Below are 12353 nucleotides of genomic sequence, written 5' to 3' on the forward strand. Positions count from 1 at the left end.
CACTTGAATTAAATGTCAAGAAATGTGAAAAACTGTGTTTAAATGTATTTGTTTAAGGAATATGTAAACTTCCAAGTTCAACAATAACTCATTCAGTGTGGTTGTCAACAATAATCTCTTACACTTAATTAAAAATATTATATTGGATGGTGCGGTCCGTAAAACAATAATAAAAGAAAAGATACGGATATGGTGAGGATGAATGATGTAGTTCCCCTTTATACAGTTTATGAGTCTATAACTCAGTCAAACAGTTCATTGTGCCTTGTCTTTACAATGTGTTGGTGTGAACAAAGTAAGTATTTTCTCAGTATTCATTTCAACAGTAACTTAAATTCTGCTGCAGTCGACTTCAAAGATGCTCTCTTATCGTCCTAAACAGATGGGCGAACGTCCTTCTGTGTAGCAGAGTGGGGTCTGTTTATTTCCCTCCAACTTATCCAACATTTCTGCCTTTAAAAAAGCTCTCAGCATCACTGTTTTTGTGGAGGGGACAACAAAGTAAATGACAGCATCCATCTAGAGAGGCTTAAACCCCCATCCACCAACCAGTCCCTGAAGGCTTTTTCTTGTATACTGCAAACCTGAATTTATGTGTGCAATTTCTTGTGTGCAAGTCTCTATTACACCATAGAACAAAAGTACAAGAGTCTTGTACTTTTGTTCTTTGGTGTAATAGATGAATTACATCATCACATGGGTGAGTCAGGATTTGGATTAAAAAATTTTTCAAATCTTAAAACTGAAGGTGATCTAAATTCACAACACACATAGAGAGAATAATTACAGCAACTTATGGCTGGTCTTGGGAATTTGTGTATTGGACTTATTTTATTGAATATCTGCTGGATTATACTTGTGTTTTGAATTTGTACCAACAGTAACAAGTATCTGTTAATTTTTAGTCAGTAAGCCTATTTTTAGAGGGCTAATTGTCTTTTTATGGAGATTTTTTTTCTTGTCTTCTTAGAAAGCTTGGGCTGAGAAACTATGGATATCATATGTCTGGAAAGCCCACTGAGACACTGTCTTCCACTTCTTAGGCTATTTCTACTGTATAATTCCGACACATCCACTTGATTCAACACAAGTTACATTTACCATTTGCTGTCTCTAATTTTTATAAATAATTTAAAGGATTTTAAATTTTTGGCTGCTTGTCAGACCAAGTAAGCAATTTTAAGGCACTTTGGTTTTGGTTCCAGCACTTTAAATGATTCCAATGATGGAGCTGTAGTTTTGACTGACTGATTAATAGTCATGTATTGCCACTGGTAATGGGTGGTGGAAGAAATATTCAGGTCTTTTACTCAAGTAAAAGTAGCAATTCTACATTGTAAAAATACTCCATTATAAATAAAAGTCCTGTGTTCAAAGTCTTTAGTGTTACAATTTTTTTTATATCCTGCAGATAAATGGCATCTGGCATTAATGTCAGAGCTACATTTTAACATTGTAGCTGGTGGTGGTAGTCATGTAGTGTTGGATAGTTTCATCTGTAACATTGCATTATGTTTTATATCAGTGTTGGAAAGTAACTAAGAACATTCAAGTATTGTAGTTAAGTACAAGTTTGAGGTACCTGTAATTCCATTCTTTGCTTCTTTATACTTCTTCACTACATTTTGGAAGCAAATATTGTACTTTTCACTCCACTACATTTATCTGGCAGACTTAGTTATTGCTGTAGTTAATTTGCTGATACAGCTAATATATTATGATGCATTTTATATAAATTAAGCTAGCCAGCTGCAACAATAAAGTGATGCTTACACATTTAAAACCATCCCTAGTTATAATCCAATAACAGGATATAAATGTTTCTGAAATGGTACTTTTAATATACTTCAATATGTTGATGCTAATCACTACTTTAATACATTTACTTACTGAATCCAGGATTTTACTTGTAATAGAGTATTTCTATACAGTATTGTTACTTTTACTTAAGGGGAATATCTGAGTGTCTTCCAGCACTGTTTTTATATGATCTATTATGTGTGTAAAATCTGCAAAGTAATCAGTAACTATGAATGTAAAATATATAAAAAAATTTCCCTCTGAACAGTAGTTGAGTGGAACTATGAAGTAGCATCAAATAGAAATACTCAAATATGCTAAGTACCTAAGCATTGTCCTTAAGTGAAGAACTTGAAGTTATATTTCACCATTGGTAATTATTTCCATTATCGGTATCATCATCATCACATTGTGAATATAGTGAATACTGAATATATTGAATATTGATGATCAACTGAAATATCCGATTATCAGTGATGGATGAAAATAATCAGTTTTGTGCTGCAATAAATTGTTTTCTCATTTGAACACACCTAGGGCGTCACTTTGTGTTGAAAAGTGGTGGGGACATAAATGCTCAGTTTAGGGACCTGATGACACAAGTGCGTCAGGAGACTAAGATGAAAACAAGATGAGAAGATGTTCAACACGATTTTGAAGAAATATGAAATGCTGAAACAGATGAGTGTGGGGTCTAGGGGTCCTCCCTCAGAAGACTTTGAGCATTAAACACTTAATTTCTTGCATTCTGGAGACATTTTCTGCTCCAGTTTAGCTTTGAAGTGACTTTATTTATATAAAGAGAAATTCAACTGGCCGGTGACAAATCATAAATATAAAAATATAACAGAATACAATTCTGTAATCAACTGATTATTTATTTATTTATTTATTTATTTTAGCTTAAGTTACTATTTTGGACAATGCACATTTGTTTCACCTGTATTTAAATTGCGTTGAATGTTTTCTCATTGTCCCCGCGACCCTGTACGCAGGATAAGCTGTTGACGATGGATGGATGGATGGATGGTATTCTCATCGTGCAAGTAAGAAATGCTTTAAAAAGTGTTGGGGATAAAATCTGCCATTTCAAAATGTAAATGGCTGCTACGGAACACAGCCACACGCCCGGTGTCAGTTGAACACATCCCGAGTTTTCAGCAGCTGGCTATTAAACGGTGCCACAGCCGGACTGTGGAGCTGTAGCTGCGAGGGTTCAGTATTACGGCTGAAGTCCTCTTGGTGACGCTCTGCTGACATCACTCTGATATTACCCGCTCAGCTCTCCGCATCAGACACACGGAGCTCTACTATCTCATACACTTCCTCCACACCACTTTGTTTCCTTTCACTCCGCTCGCCGTGGCCCAGACGCACCATCACACACAACCAGCCGCGGGCTACCTGTGCGCACTGCGGCCAGCCCGGGGAGGAGTTTGACTCCTCCTGTCATTAACAGATCCAAAGGAAGAGAGAGGGAGAGAGAGAGAGAGAGAGAAACTAAACACGGTCCACACTGAAGAGAGGGGCAGACACACAGAGACGGGGGGAAAGAGAAGCCGTAAATTGGCTGATTCCAATCCAGGCTGTCTGAACTGAACTCGAAGTTTCTTGGCTGAGCGGGGAAGGAATAATTTGGAGCCCGTTAGCCCCACACAGAGCTGTTGTGGATATTAACGTCCACCTTGTGTCCGGTTTAGAAGAATGGCGAGAGATTACGCAGGACGTTGCCCGGTCTCTCCGGTGAGAAACACTTGGCTTGTGGCGGCATCGATCCTCCTCGCAGCCCAAGGTAAGACGACCCGAGCTGCGTTCACATAAACACCAAAGCCTCATCGGGCTTTGCCCCCGAATGTGGGCAACTCTCAGCACTTCCAGCCGCGCCTCCTGCGCCCTGGGAGCGCTGTTCGTTTCACTGAGTCACGTCTCTCTCTCGTATCTGGCTGCTGTTTGGTGGACTGAGATAACAGTTGTTAAAGTTTATTGTCGAAGCACACTGCCAAATCTGTGTGGACTTTCGGTTCGCCATGACGTGAGGTGTGGCTTTCCTGGTTTGTGGTTTTTGTCCTAAATCCTCGCGGCTTCAGACGGCAGGTGACTGTTAGGAAACCTAATCCCCTCTGAGCCTCTACAAACCCTTCTAACACAACTGACCTGTAATCTGTGTTTATCTTACCTGTTGGAAAGTGTAACCATAAGAATAAAGGCAGAAAGTGGTCCTTATTCAGCAGAGCAACAGGGTGGCTGGTTCGGCAGGGAATGAGAAGTGCTCGGCTCCTGCTCTTCAGGTGGCTCTTGAACAATGAGCATTGAGAGTGCTTAATGAAAATCCACTACAGTAATGCTATCATTAAATACAGGCGCTATAAACTAATTACACATACAGGCAGGAACAAATTAAAGGAAAATCCTGAATAAAAGAGTGGAGAAACTATCAAATGCAGTTTTTTCCCCGTGCAATAGGGCTCACTGAATAGTGAGTAATAGCAATAAAGTGAATAAATCATTCAACAGATCTCAAACCAGTTTCACACCTATGAAAATTTTGTAACAACATGTAAGACAATGCTCTACACCACCGTCATCACCATATAACCTAATTAGCCTATGTAATATAAACTTTCATTTTCAAATCTATTTAGTGATGTCTGTGACTCTCTCTGGTGCTAAATGTCCTTTTGTTATGTCTGGCTATATTTGTTTTTCTTTCTCTCTGCTGTACTCTTTGTGTGTGTGTGTGTGTGTGTGTGTGTGTATAAATGAGGGATGTCATGTGGAGGAATGGTGTTCATCCCTCCAGTAGACTTCCACAGACTTGGCAAGGAGCACTGACGCTGTTCTGGAGGCTCGTAGTGGCCTGACCCCACACTATTGAACATTAAAGCACTATTAATTAACATTAGCAGAATAAAAGCACACATACAACAAATCATTTGCAAATGCATACTCTGCATGCTCTACAGATGTATCCATGATAAGCCAATATTGACTGATAGCATGAGAATGTGGTTATCATCTGAGCTCTACTGTAAATCTACTGTCAAGTGATGCAAGCACAATGCAAGACACTGTATAAATAAGAGATCATAATACCACATTTATGCCAGGTTACTTATGAGTAACAGAATGCCCAATGTACACAAAATCCCTCTTGCAGCTGTGTTGCCAATTATTGTAACACCGTTGTGATTTAAATACATTACATTAAAAATGTTTCTTATGATTAATATTGATACTCAATGCGTTACCACAAACGCCATTAATAAGTTAACTCTAATATCTCTAATGTAGACACTTACATACTGTACACTGAGAAAATATTATACCATAAACAAAAAGTGGTATCAGATAACTTCCTGGTAATAGCCATACTTTATATCCCTAAAAGAATATTACAGTGATAGAAATGGAGATAACAGCAAGCTATGATAACATCACTAAAACTGCTGAGTAACACAGACAGAAACATTCCCCCCCCCCAACTTGGACCAGCTACAAAATTCATCAACAGCAGGCAGTCAGGCTACATAAAAGTGATCGGTATAAAAATCTGTGAACCCTCTCTGTCAGCACGAATCTGTCAGCGTATTGTTTTCACCTGTGTGTAACTAGTATCATCTATCAGAGCTGTCCCAAAATTGTCACCAAGGAAAAAGAAGATGGGTCATTATGGAACTGGGAGATATGTTGTCTCGTGCGTTGACACGCCTTGGAGACATTCCTGTGAGATCAAAGCAAATGGGAGGGCAAATTAGTTCAAGGCCTGGAGCCACAGCGACTGTGCATTTGCCTTTTGCTCTACCATCTGTTGCTTAATATGTGACAATGTGAACTGTGATTTTGATTGAGCGCACAAGATGGGAGGAAGATTTTACAGTAATTGGAATTTGCTTTGCATTGACAATCTTTCTCTCCGTGCATATAGCACATAGAGCAATGTAAGCCACAAGAACAGGAAAACCCCAGTGTAACGGCACAAAAACAAGGACTATGGTGTTTGAGACCCCAGTGCTGTAAGCCATGCAACACAGGTTGGTGTGAGGATGACAGATACTCAGCTGAGACTCTGCAACATCAGGCCTGTATTGTTAAAAAGCTGTCAGATTGTCATGACAGTATCCCCACAGGTTATGAATTAATTTTAACGTGAAGCAACACGACTGTCTTCTCGGAAGTAAAAACCTCCACACTCAGATTTCAGCTACTTAGCCAGTGAGTTACTGATACTGAATGCAAAAGCAGAAGCTAGATTTTTAAAGATTGTCCTGGCATATAAGATTATTAAAGGAAGCCGTTTAAGGGCAGGTTGTATGTGTAGACTGATGATGTGTTTTTATATTATGCAGGAAAGTGCTCTGAAAAAGGGGTCAATGGCAGCGGTGAAACTTCAACTGTGATGTTACAAGAACCATTTTAACCTTAAGTAAAACAGGAAAAATAGAGTTGAGAGGATATCATTCCATAGCAATGATAACTAAGTCACTGCAGGTGTCCTACCCCCACACCTCCCCATCTCTCCTCCTGTGTCTCTATGGGCCCGATCCTGTACTGAAATGTCAATGATGATGAGTCCCCTCGATGGCTCGGTGGAGACGAAGGGCTGATTAGCTTATCACTTGGAGAGCAGGCGGCCGATGATTATCGCCCTCAAAGCAACGCGGCCTGATTATCGAGAGCTCTTATTAATGACTCATCTTCTGCCGTGCATTGCGCCATGTAGCTGTTTGTTGTTTGCATATTTGTGTAGGCAGTGCTGCAGCTCCGACACGGATCTGTTTTTGGTGTCCTCCATTTGGGAACCAGTGCAGAAGAAGGTTGTGATGAAGAAGTCTTGGAAGCAATCACTGGCCGCCTTAGCAGCTTTGAGCATGAAACTCCACCTGCTTTAGTCTGCCACTGGTGGGTTAGCAGGCAAAAAGACAAACTTTATAGTAATAAATTATCTACTGGTGTAGCATCTGCTGTATTTTAAATAAAAAATCTACTGCTGTAATTAAAAAACACACAAAATTTCTAAACAAGCATAGAGTTTTAAAAAATCATCTGTGTGCTACCCTGGGCAGCCATTGGTGTGCTTTTGGCCTTTGGGGCAGGAGCATAGTTCTTCAAAATTTTCTCTTTGCAGGATGTTTTAGTTGATTTATTATTGGAACAAGCCTAGAGGCTGAAACTCTCCCATTACTTTAACAGCAAAGGGCAGTTTGAACAAAATGCCATTAATCTTCTCAGTTTAACGAACAGATTGTTCTCACTTTGAATAAATCTTTTATATTTTAACCCTGCACAGTCACTTGACCCTGGGGTTGATTTTGAGCTTTCACCATCTTCAAAAAGCAATCTGTGGCACAGAGGTCCCATCCCCATTGTGGCGGTTGGCAGATAGACTAAATGTCAAGGAGTTTGTCTCAAGAGAAGTGATCTTGTGTGTGAGAGGGTTGAAGGAGAGGTTGTCGTCGTTGCCTTGAGAGTTGATCATATGTAGAAAAGTCAATGACAGTGTTAAGCAGCTGGATGCTTTGCAAAAGCCTATTTGTAGTGGTTTAATAATATATTTTAACATGTAACATTTTTTGTATTTTGGTTGTGGGCTTTGCAAGCTGTATTTATAAGACGTTATCTCAAGTTAGCGTGCTTTACCGACTTGAGATAAACATCACTGGCAAATGCCATAGAATAATGAAAACAATATTGCAATAAGAAAAAGTAAGTGTAAAGAGGTACAAGTCATTCCTACTGAATATGATTATGCCTGTTTAATGAAATCATAATGATGAGCCTCATAAACTGACACCCACCGTATTAAAAAACCAGGCTGCTGTTATATGGGAGACCAGAATTGAGCTCTTTGGGTTCTGACCTGCAGTTTAAGCCGTGTTTGCCCCAGACTCAAATGCCAATAGCTCTTCCTGGTGAGGCATGGAGTGATAATCATCCTCTCGAGAACAGACCGTTGATTCTCATTGAAAGCTTATTAATGACTCACACAAACACAAACTGCATAGTAATGCTGGGGGCTGTTAGTGTTTTGGCCAATTTGTTTGTCATTGTCTGGGCTGCCATGTGTGGTGGTGATTCTTACCCAGAAAAGCGCAATGTCAGTTCCTCCTGCTGTGAGAAAGAAGTGTTTCCTCTTAATTATAGCATTTTCACAGATTAATTGATAGACTTTGGGGGTGTTGCATCACATGTGCTGTGATTTGTTTATTAGCGTTAATGTTTAAGTTCATCTTAAGTTTGAATATTTGCCTCTGGGTTATCTTATTGATCAAGGATTCAAATGTTAATTACTTCCCACAATTCTTTGTGGGCTAATGAATGATGGACTATTAACGTTGTATTGCAGGGTCTTGCATAATGCTGTTTGCTTGTTTTGTACAATCGAAGAAGTAGTTTTAATGCTCTTCTCTCTAAAATTCCCATTGCAGCTAGTACGGCCGGAGGTGGAGGTCGGCTTGGTTGGTCACTTTCAGAGATTAGGAAGTGGTTGTCATGGATACGGCTTTTGTGGATGAGACAATTTCACATCTCTTTGTTGTGCAACTACGTGTGTTGTGTGTGTATGTCTTTGATCCAAAGAACCAGGCTGTAATTAGGGGGAAGAGGTTGGACTCTGGGTTGCTGTAAGAAGGCCCATCAGTCCAGCTTGCTGAGAATCCAGGAAACCCGGTTTTAATTCATCTCTCCGCTTGCCAAGAGCTAGCAAGTATGTGTCTGCACTCGGTCAGCGTTTTTTTTTTCATTCCACTTCTGAGGAAACCGGTTACTAAGCAAATTCCAGATCACATTTCTAGAAATAAACCGTATCATGGCTAACACCTTGGCATTTCTTAGTGATTCTTCAGCAAACAGGTGTCAGTGGGAAGAGGGATTACAGAGCGTAGCAACAGGAACAGGGCCATGAATCACAATGGAGCTGATCCAAGGATGGTCGGAGGAAGGTTTTCGCTTTCAGCTTTCAGGGTCCAGTCAGCTTCCACTGCGTCATGAATGCCTTTGCAGATTACTTATAAATGCGCACACACACTTTCCCTTCCTCACTCACTCGCACGCATGCATGCGCATACACACACAGACACACTCACACACACACGATCAATGTGGCCACCCTCCGTAGTTTGACTTTTACTGCCATGCAGAGTAAAGAAAACTTCCAGCCAGCCTTCATTCAGTCTTTCATTTCCCCATTCTTTTATTCACCCATTCTTTCTCTCTCTCTCATTCTTTTGCCCTCTCTTTTGCTCTCATTCTTTTGCTCCCGACCCTATTTTCAGACTGGCTGCTGCTCCGTGGCGGCTCCCGAATGGGGGACCTTTTGTTGGAAAAGCTTTGGGTGGAATTAGAAAGGGTGCCACTACCCCTCCTTTCTCTTCCTCCCTCCGTCCACTCCACTGCTCTCTGTTCTTCTAGGCCTCATTGTTTAGAAAGTGAGGGAGCTAAAGGGGGTAACAGAGAGGGGGGGGGGGATTCAAAAGTGTGAAAATGTTTAGACAAGCGTCCCTGCTCTGTCTGTCCTGAGCTCCATCCTCTCCTCGTGTTCAGTCACTGTTTCCTCTCCAGATATAGTCTGCTGGTGACAAAATAGAAATTGCTTTCACCATCTGTGTGGAAGTGCAACGGTGGGTCAAGCTGTGATGTGACTTTTGTGACATTTCCCGTTGTACACGTGGGCAATTAATAACCGCACTAACATTACTTGTATCATTATGGTGCTTTTAGCCCGAGATCTTTCCTACAAAGAAAATTTGAGGCAACAGCCTTTCTTAAGCAATAGGCCACATTTACAAAAATCTGACGATGCTGACAATAATTAAACTAAAGAGCCTTTAAAAGCTTTCTAAAGAGCCTTAACTGCTTCATGCTAACTGCAGTGAAAATCACATTGAGCGCTTAGTGAAAATGGAACAGGATGATATACACGGTAATTAGCTCTGGCTATTAAAAGTATCATTGGCATTACTAACAAGATGCTGTCACCAACACACTTCTCATATTAGTCTGTGTTTAACTCTTATAGCCACCTGTTTATCCAGCAGTCCATCAGTCCATAGGGTGACATGAAATTGGGACTTCTCTATCTATGCACTTGCAACTAGTCCTTTTTAACATTTGCATTTGCAATACTTACTCCAACCAACAAACAAAATATTGGACATCTTTTCAGTTTAACACCATCACGATATACAGCCTCGAAATGACATTAGAGCTGGACTCAACGAAACTCAACTCAAATGTCCACCATAGCTGAATATGATCCACTTAAAAGGAAGTAGGATGTAATTCAATATTGTTCTGATTGCATTAGACAATGAAGGTGTTCCTGTTTTTCTTGTATTTCACTGTACATTTTGAAATACCATACAGTGAAAAGAATGAAGGTTTAGTGAAAACTATGTAACAGATGAGATGGAAAGTCTTCAAAATATAATTTTTTAAAAAAACCTTTAGAAATGGTCTGTTATTTAAATTAAAACCTAATTTAAATTAAAACACACCATATCTCACTAAGCTTTTCTGAGTTATAGAGTTATAAAAGTTTTCTAAGTCACAACTGTTGCTAACAGTACTCAGGCGGAGCCTCACGCATGTGTATGTTTAAATACAGTATATTCTCCTATTTAAAATAAATTGAGATTAGCTAGGTTATACTTCAGGTAACACATTTACCTCAGTTTTAGCCACGAAAATCACTGTATTGGCATAGTTACCATTTACGGCTGTTCTCACATGTAGATTTTCCCCCTATGAACAGAGTGAAATATGATGACTGATGCAAGTCACTGCATGTTGTAACCACTCCTAAATGTTATCAACTGTAATCATTATGGTGGAAATTTGTCAGTTTCATAACCTGTGTCATCATGTTCTGGTTTAGGTTTGGTGATATACACTTTACAGAAACCAAGAAGATAAAAAAAAAAAAAAGTAAATTTGCTGCCGTGGTTCAATTGCTAGCCCTAGAAAGATCAGGATATTGTCATTTGTTTTCAGAATGTGCCTGTATTGCTATTCCTATTTCTTTTTACAAACCTTTTAGTAGCAGATATTCAGCAATGCAAGGAAATATGTTATTTATAATAGGCTATAACGTTTTACCATCCTGCCCTGGCATCTTATTGGCCTTTTAATTGAACCCCCAAAACAACTTGACTTTCTATATTCTACAGCAACATACTAACCATCTTTACCTTATCTGAATTTTATAACCCAACGCAGCATTGACTGTGGAGAATGCAAATGGAATTGGGAAAGAATAGAGAGAGTATTGATTTATCTCTGCCCCCCCATCCATAAATAGTGCCTGTTCTGTGTAGCATGGACTGTTAGCAACAAGTTGTGGAGGTCAGCAGGAGAGAGAGAGAGAGAGAGAGAGTGAGAGACAGTATCTGTCTGTATTGATGAAATGTTAAAATGAAACAGGGCTAAAGACAAGGATTTTGCTCATCTAACAGTCTGTCTCTCACCTCTGTTGCCGTCCTTGGGTGCTTCAATATGAATTTCTAAATTGACTGCGTCGCCTCTGAGTGCACGTATGTGTGCATGTGTGTGTCGATACCGATCGTCTTGATCGACTGCGTCCGCTCTCACTGTGATGTTTCTTATTTGCATAATGCAAGGTAACATCTCTCCTCCTTACATTGTTCAAAAGCGACTACTTTTCACACAGCAGCACATTTCTATGCAAGTCACACGCACATTAAAAGAAAATGCCGGTGTCATTTAGAGTTACAGTCCATTTACTACTGCTTCTGTCTAGTGTATGTTTCCCCCAATCATTTTGCAATGCTTGCCACATGTAATTGGATCATTTTTTAATATGCAATATCTCTGTTTTTTCCAAACCTGGCTTGGAATGAATGGCTGTCCTGGCAAACAAAGCAGCCACATGTAAAAAAGACATGGATGTGACAATTAAGTTTGTCAGGGTGCATGTTTTCAGGGATTGTTTCTTGGTGGAGACAACCATATCTTCCTGTGGGTGTCAGTTGATTGACAGGAAACAGACTGGTGAGAAAGTCTTGTCTACATTTTATATTAACAATGGGACACAGGTTCCTCTCTGCCTTTAGTCAAAAACATTCATATATTCTCTGGTCCAGTGAGAGGTCACTGAATGCGTGGTCTGAATATGCTTGACTCTGGCAGATTGCAACAATTCACAAATTACAATTAAACATAGAAACTGTGACACAAGGAACTGTGACATTTGTTTTTGTATTGTTGAAGAATAAAAATCAGCAAGTACATGCTTGTGTATGCAGACACCAGGATAGGAATAGAAAAGCACAACCCAGACCTTTGGGACAAACCTCACTTCTCAAAGTATATGCCTTTATTTTTAACATGTGTTCCCTTGTAAAAAAGTTAAATAGAACTATTTTCACACTGTATTACTGCATTAAGTCTATTACCTTGGTACTTGCCATAATCTACAAACCAAGCCATGAACATCATTGGGACTGTGTCAAAACCTGGACAAATTAAGGAAAAAATGTCTGCATGGCTTTGTACTTTTAAGTGAGGAATTATATATTTGTAATTCAGAAGAACTGACC

General features: G+C 39.7%; 1 protein-coding gene across 3 annotated transcripts in view; it reads left to right on the forward strand.

Annotated features, from left to right (window-relative positions):
* The first annotated feature begins 3133 nt into the window (after positions 1-3133).
* Positions 3134-12353, forward strand: part of pvrl2l (PVR cell adhesion molecule related 2 like) — a 280996-nt gene continuing 271776 nt past the window's right edge. For 2 of the 3 annotated variants that reach the window (XM_038724483.1, XM_038724484.1), the window contains exon 1: positions 3144-3592. In XM_038724483.1, the coding sequence (XP_038580411.1) occupies positions 3505-3592 (88 nt within the window). In that variant the 5' untranslated portion in view covers positions 3144-3504. Of the gene's footprint in view, positions 3593-12353 lie in introns of all 3 variants that reach the window. The other variant, XM_038724482.1, reaches the window with a different exon arrangement.

The sequence above is a fragment of the Micropterus salmoides genome, unplaced genomic scaffold (genome assembly GCF_014851395.1).
Source record: "Micropterus salmoides isolate LMB-PRFRI ecotype aquatic unplaced genomic scaffold, ASM1485139v1 Ms_hic_scaffold_17, whole genome shotgun sequence".
In the NCBI taxonomy this organism is placed as follows: domain Eukaryota; kingdom Metazoa; phylum Chordata; class Actinopteri; order Centrarchiformes; family Centrarchidae; genus Micropterus; species Micropterus salmoides.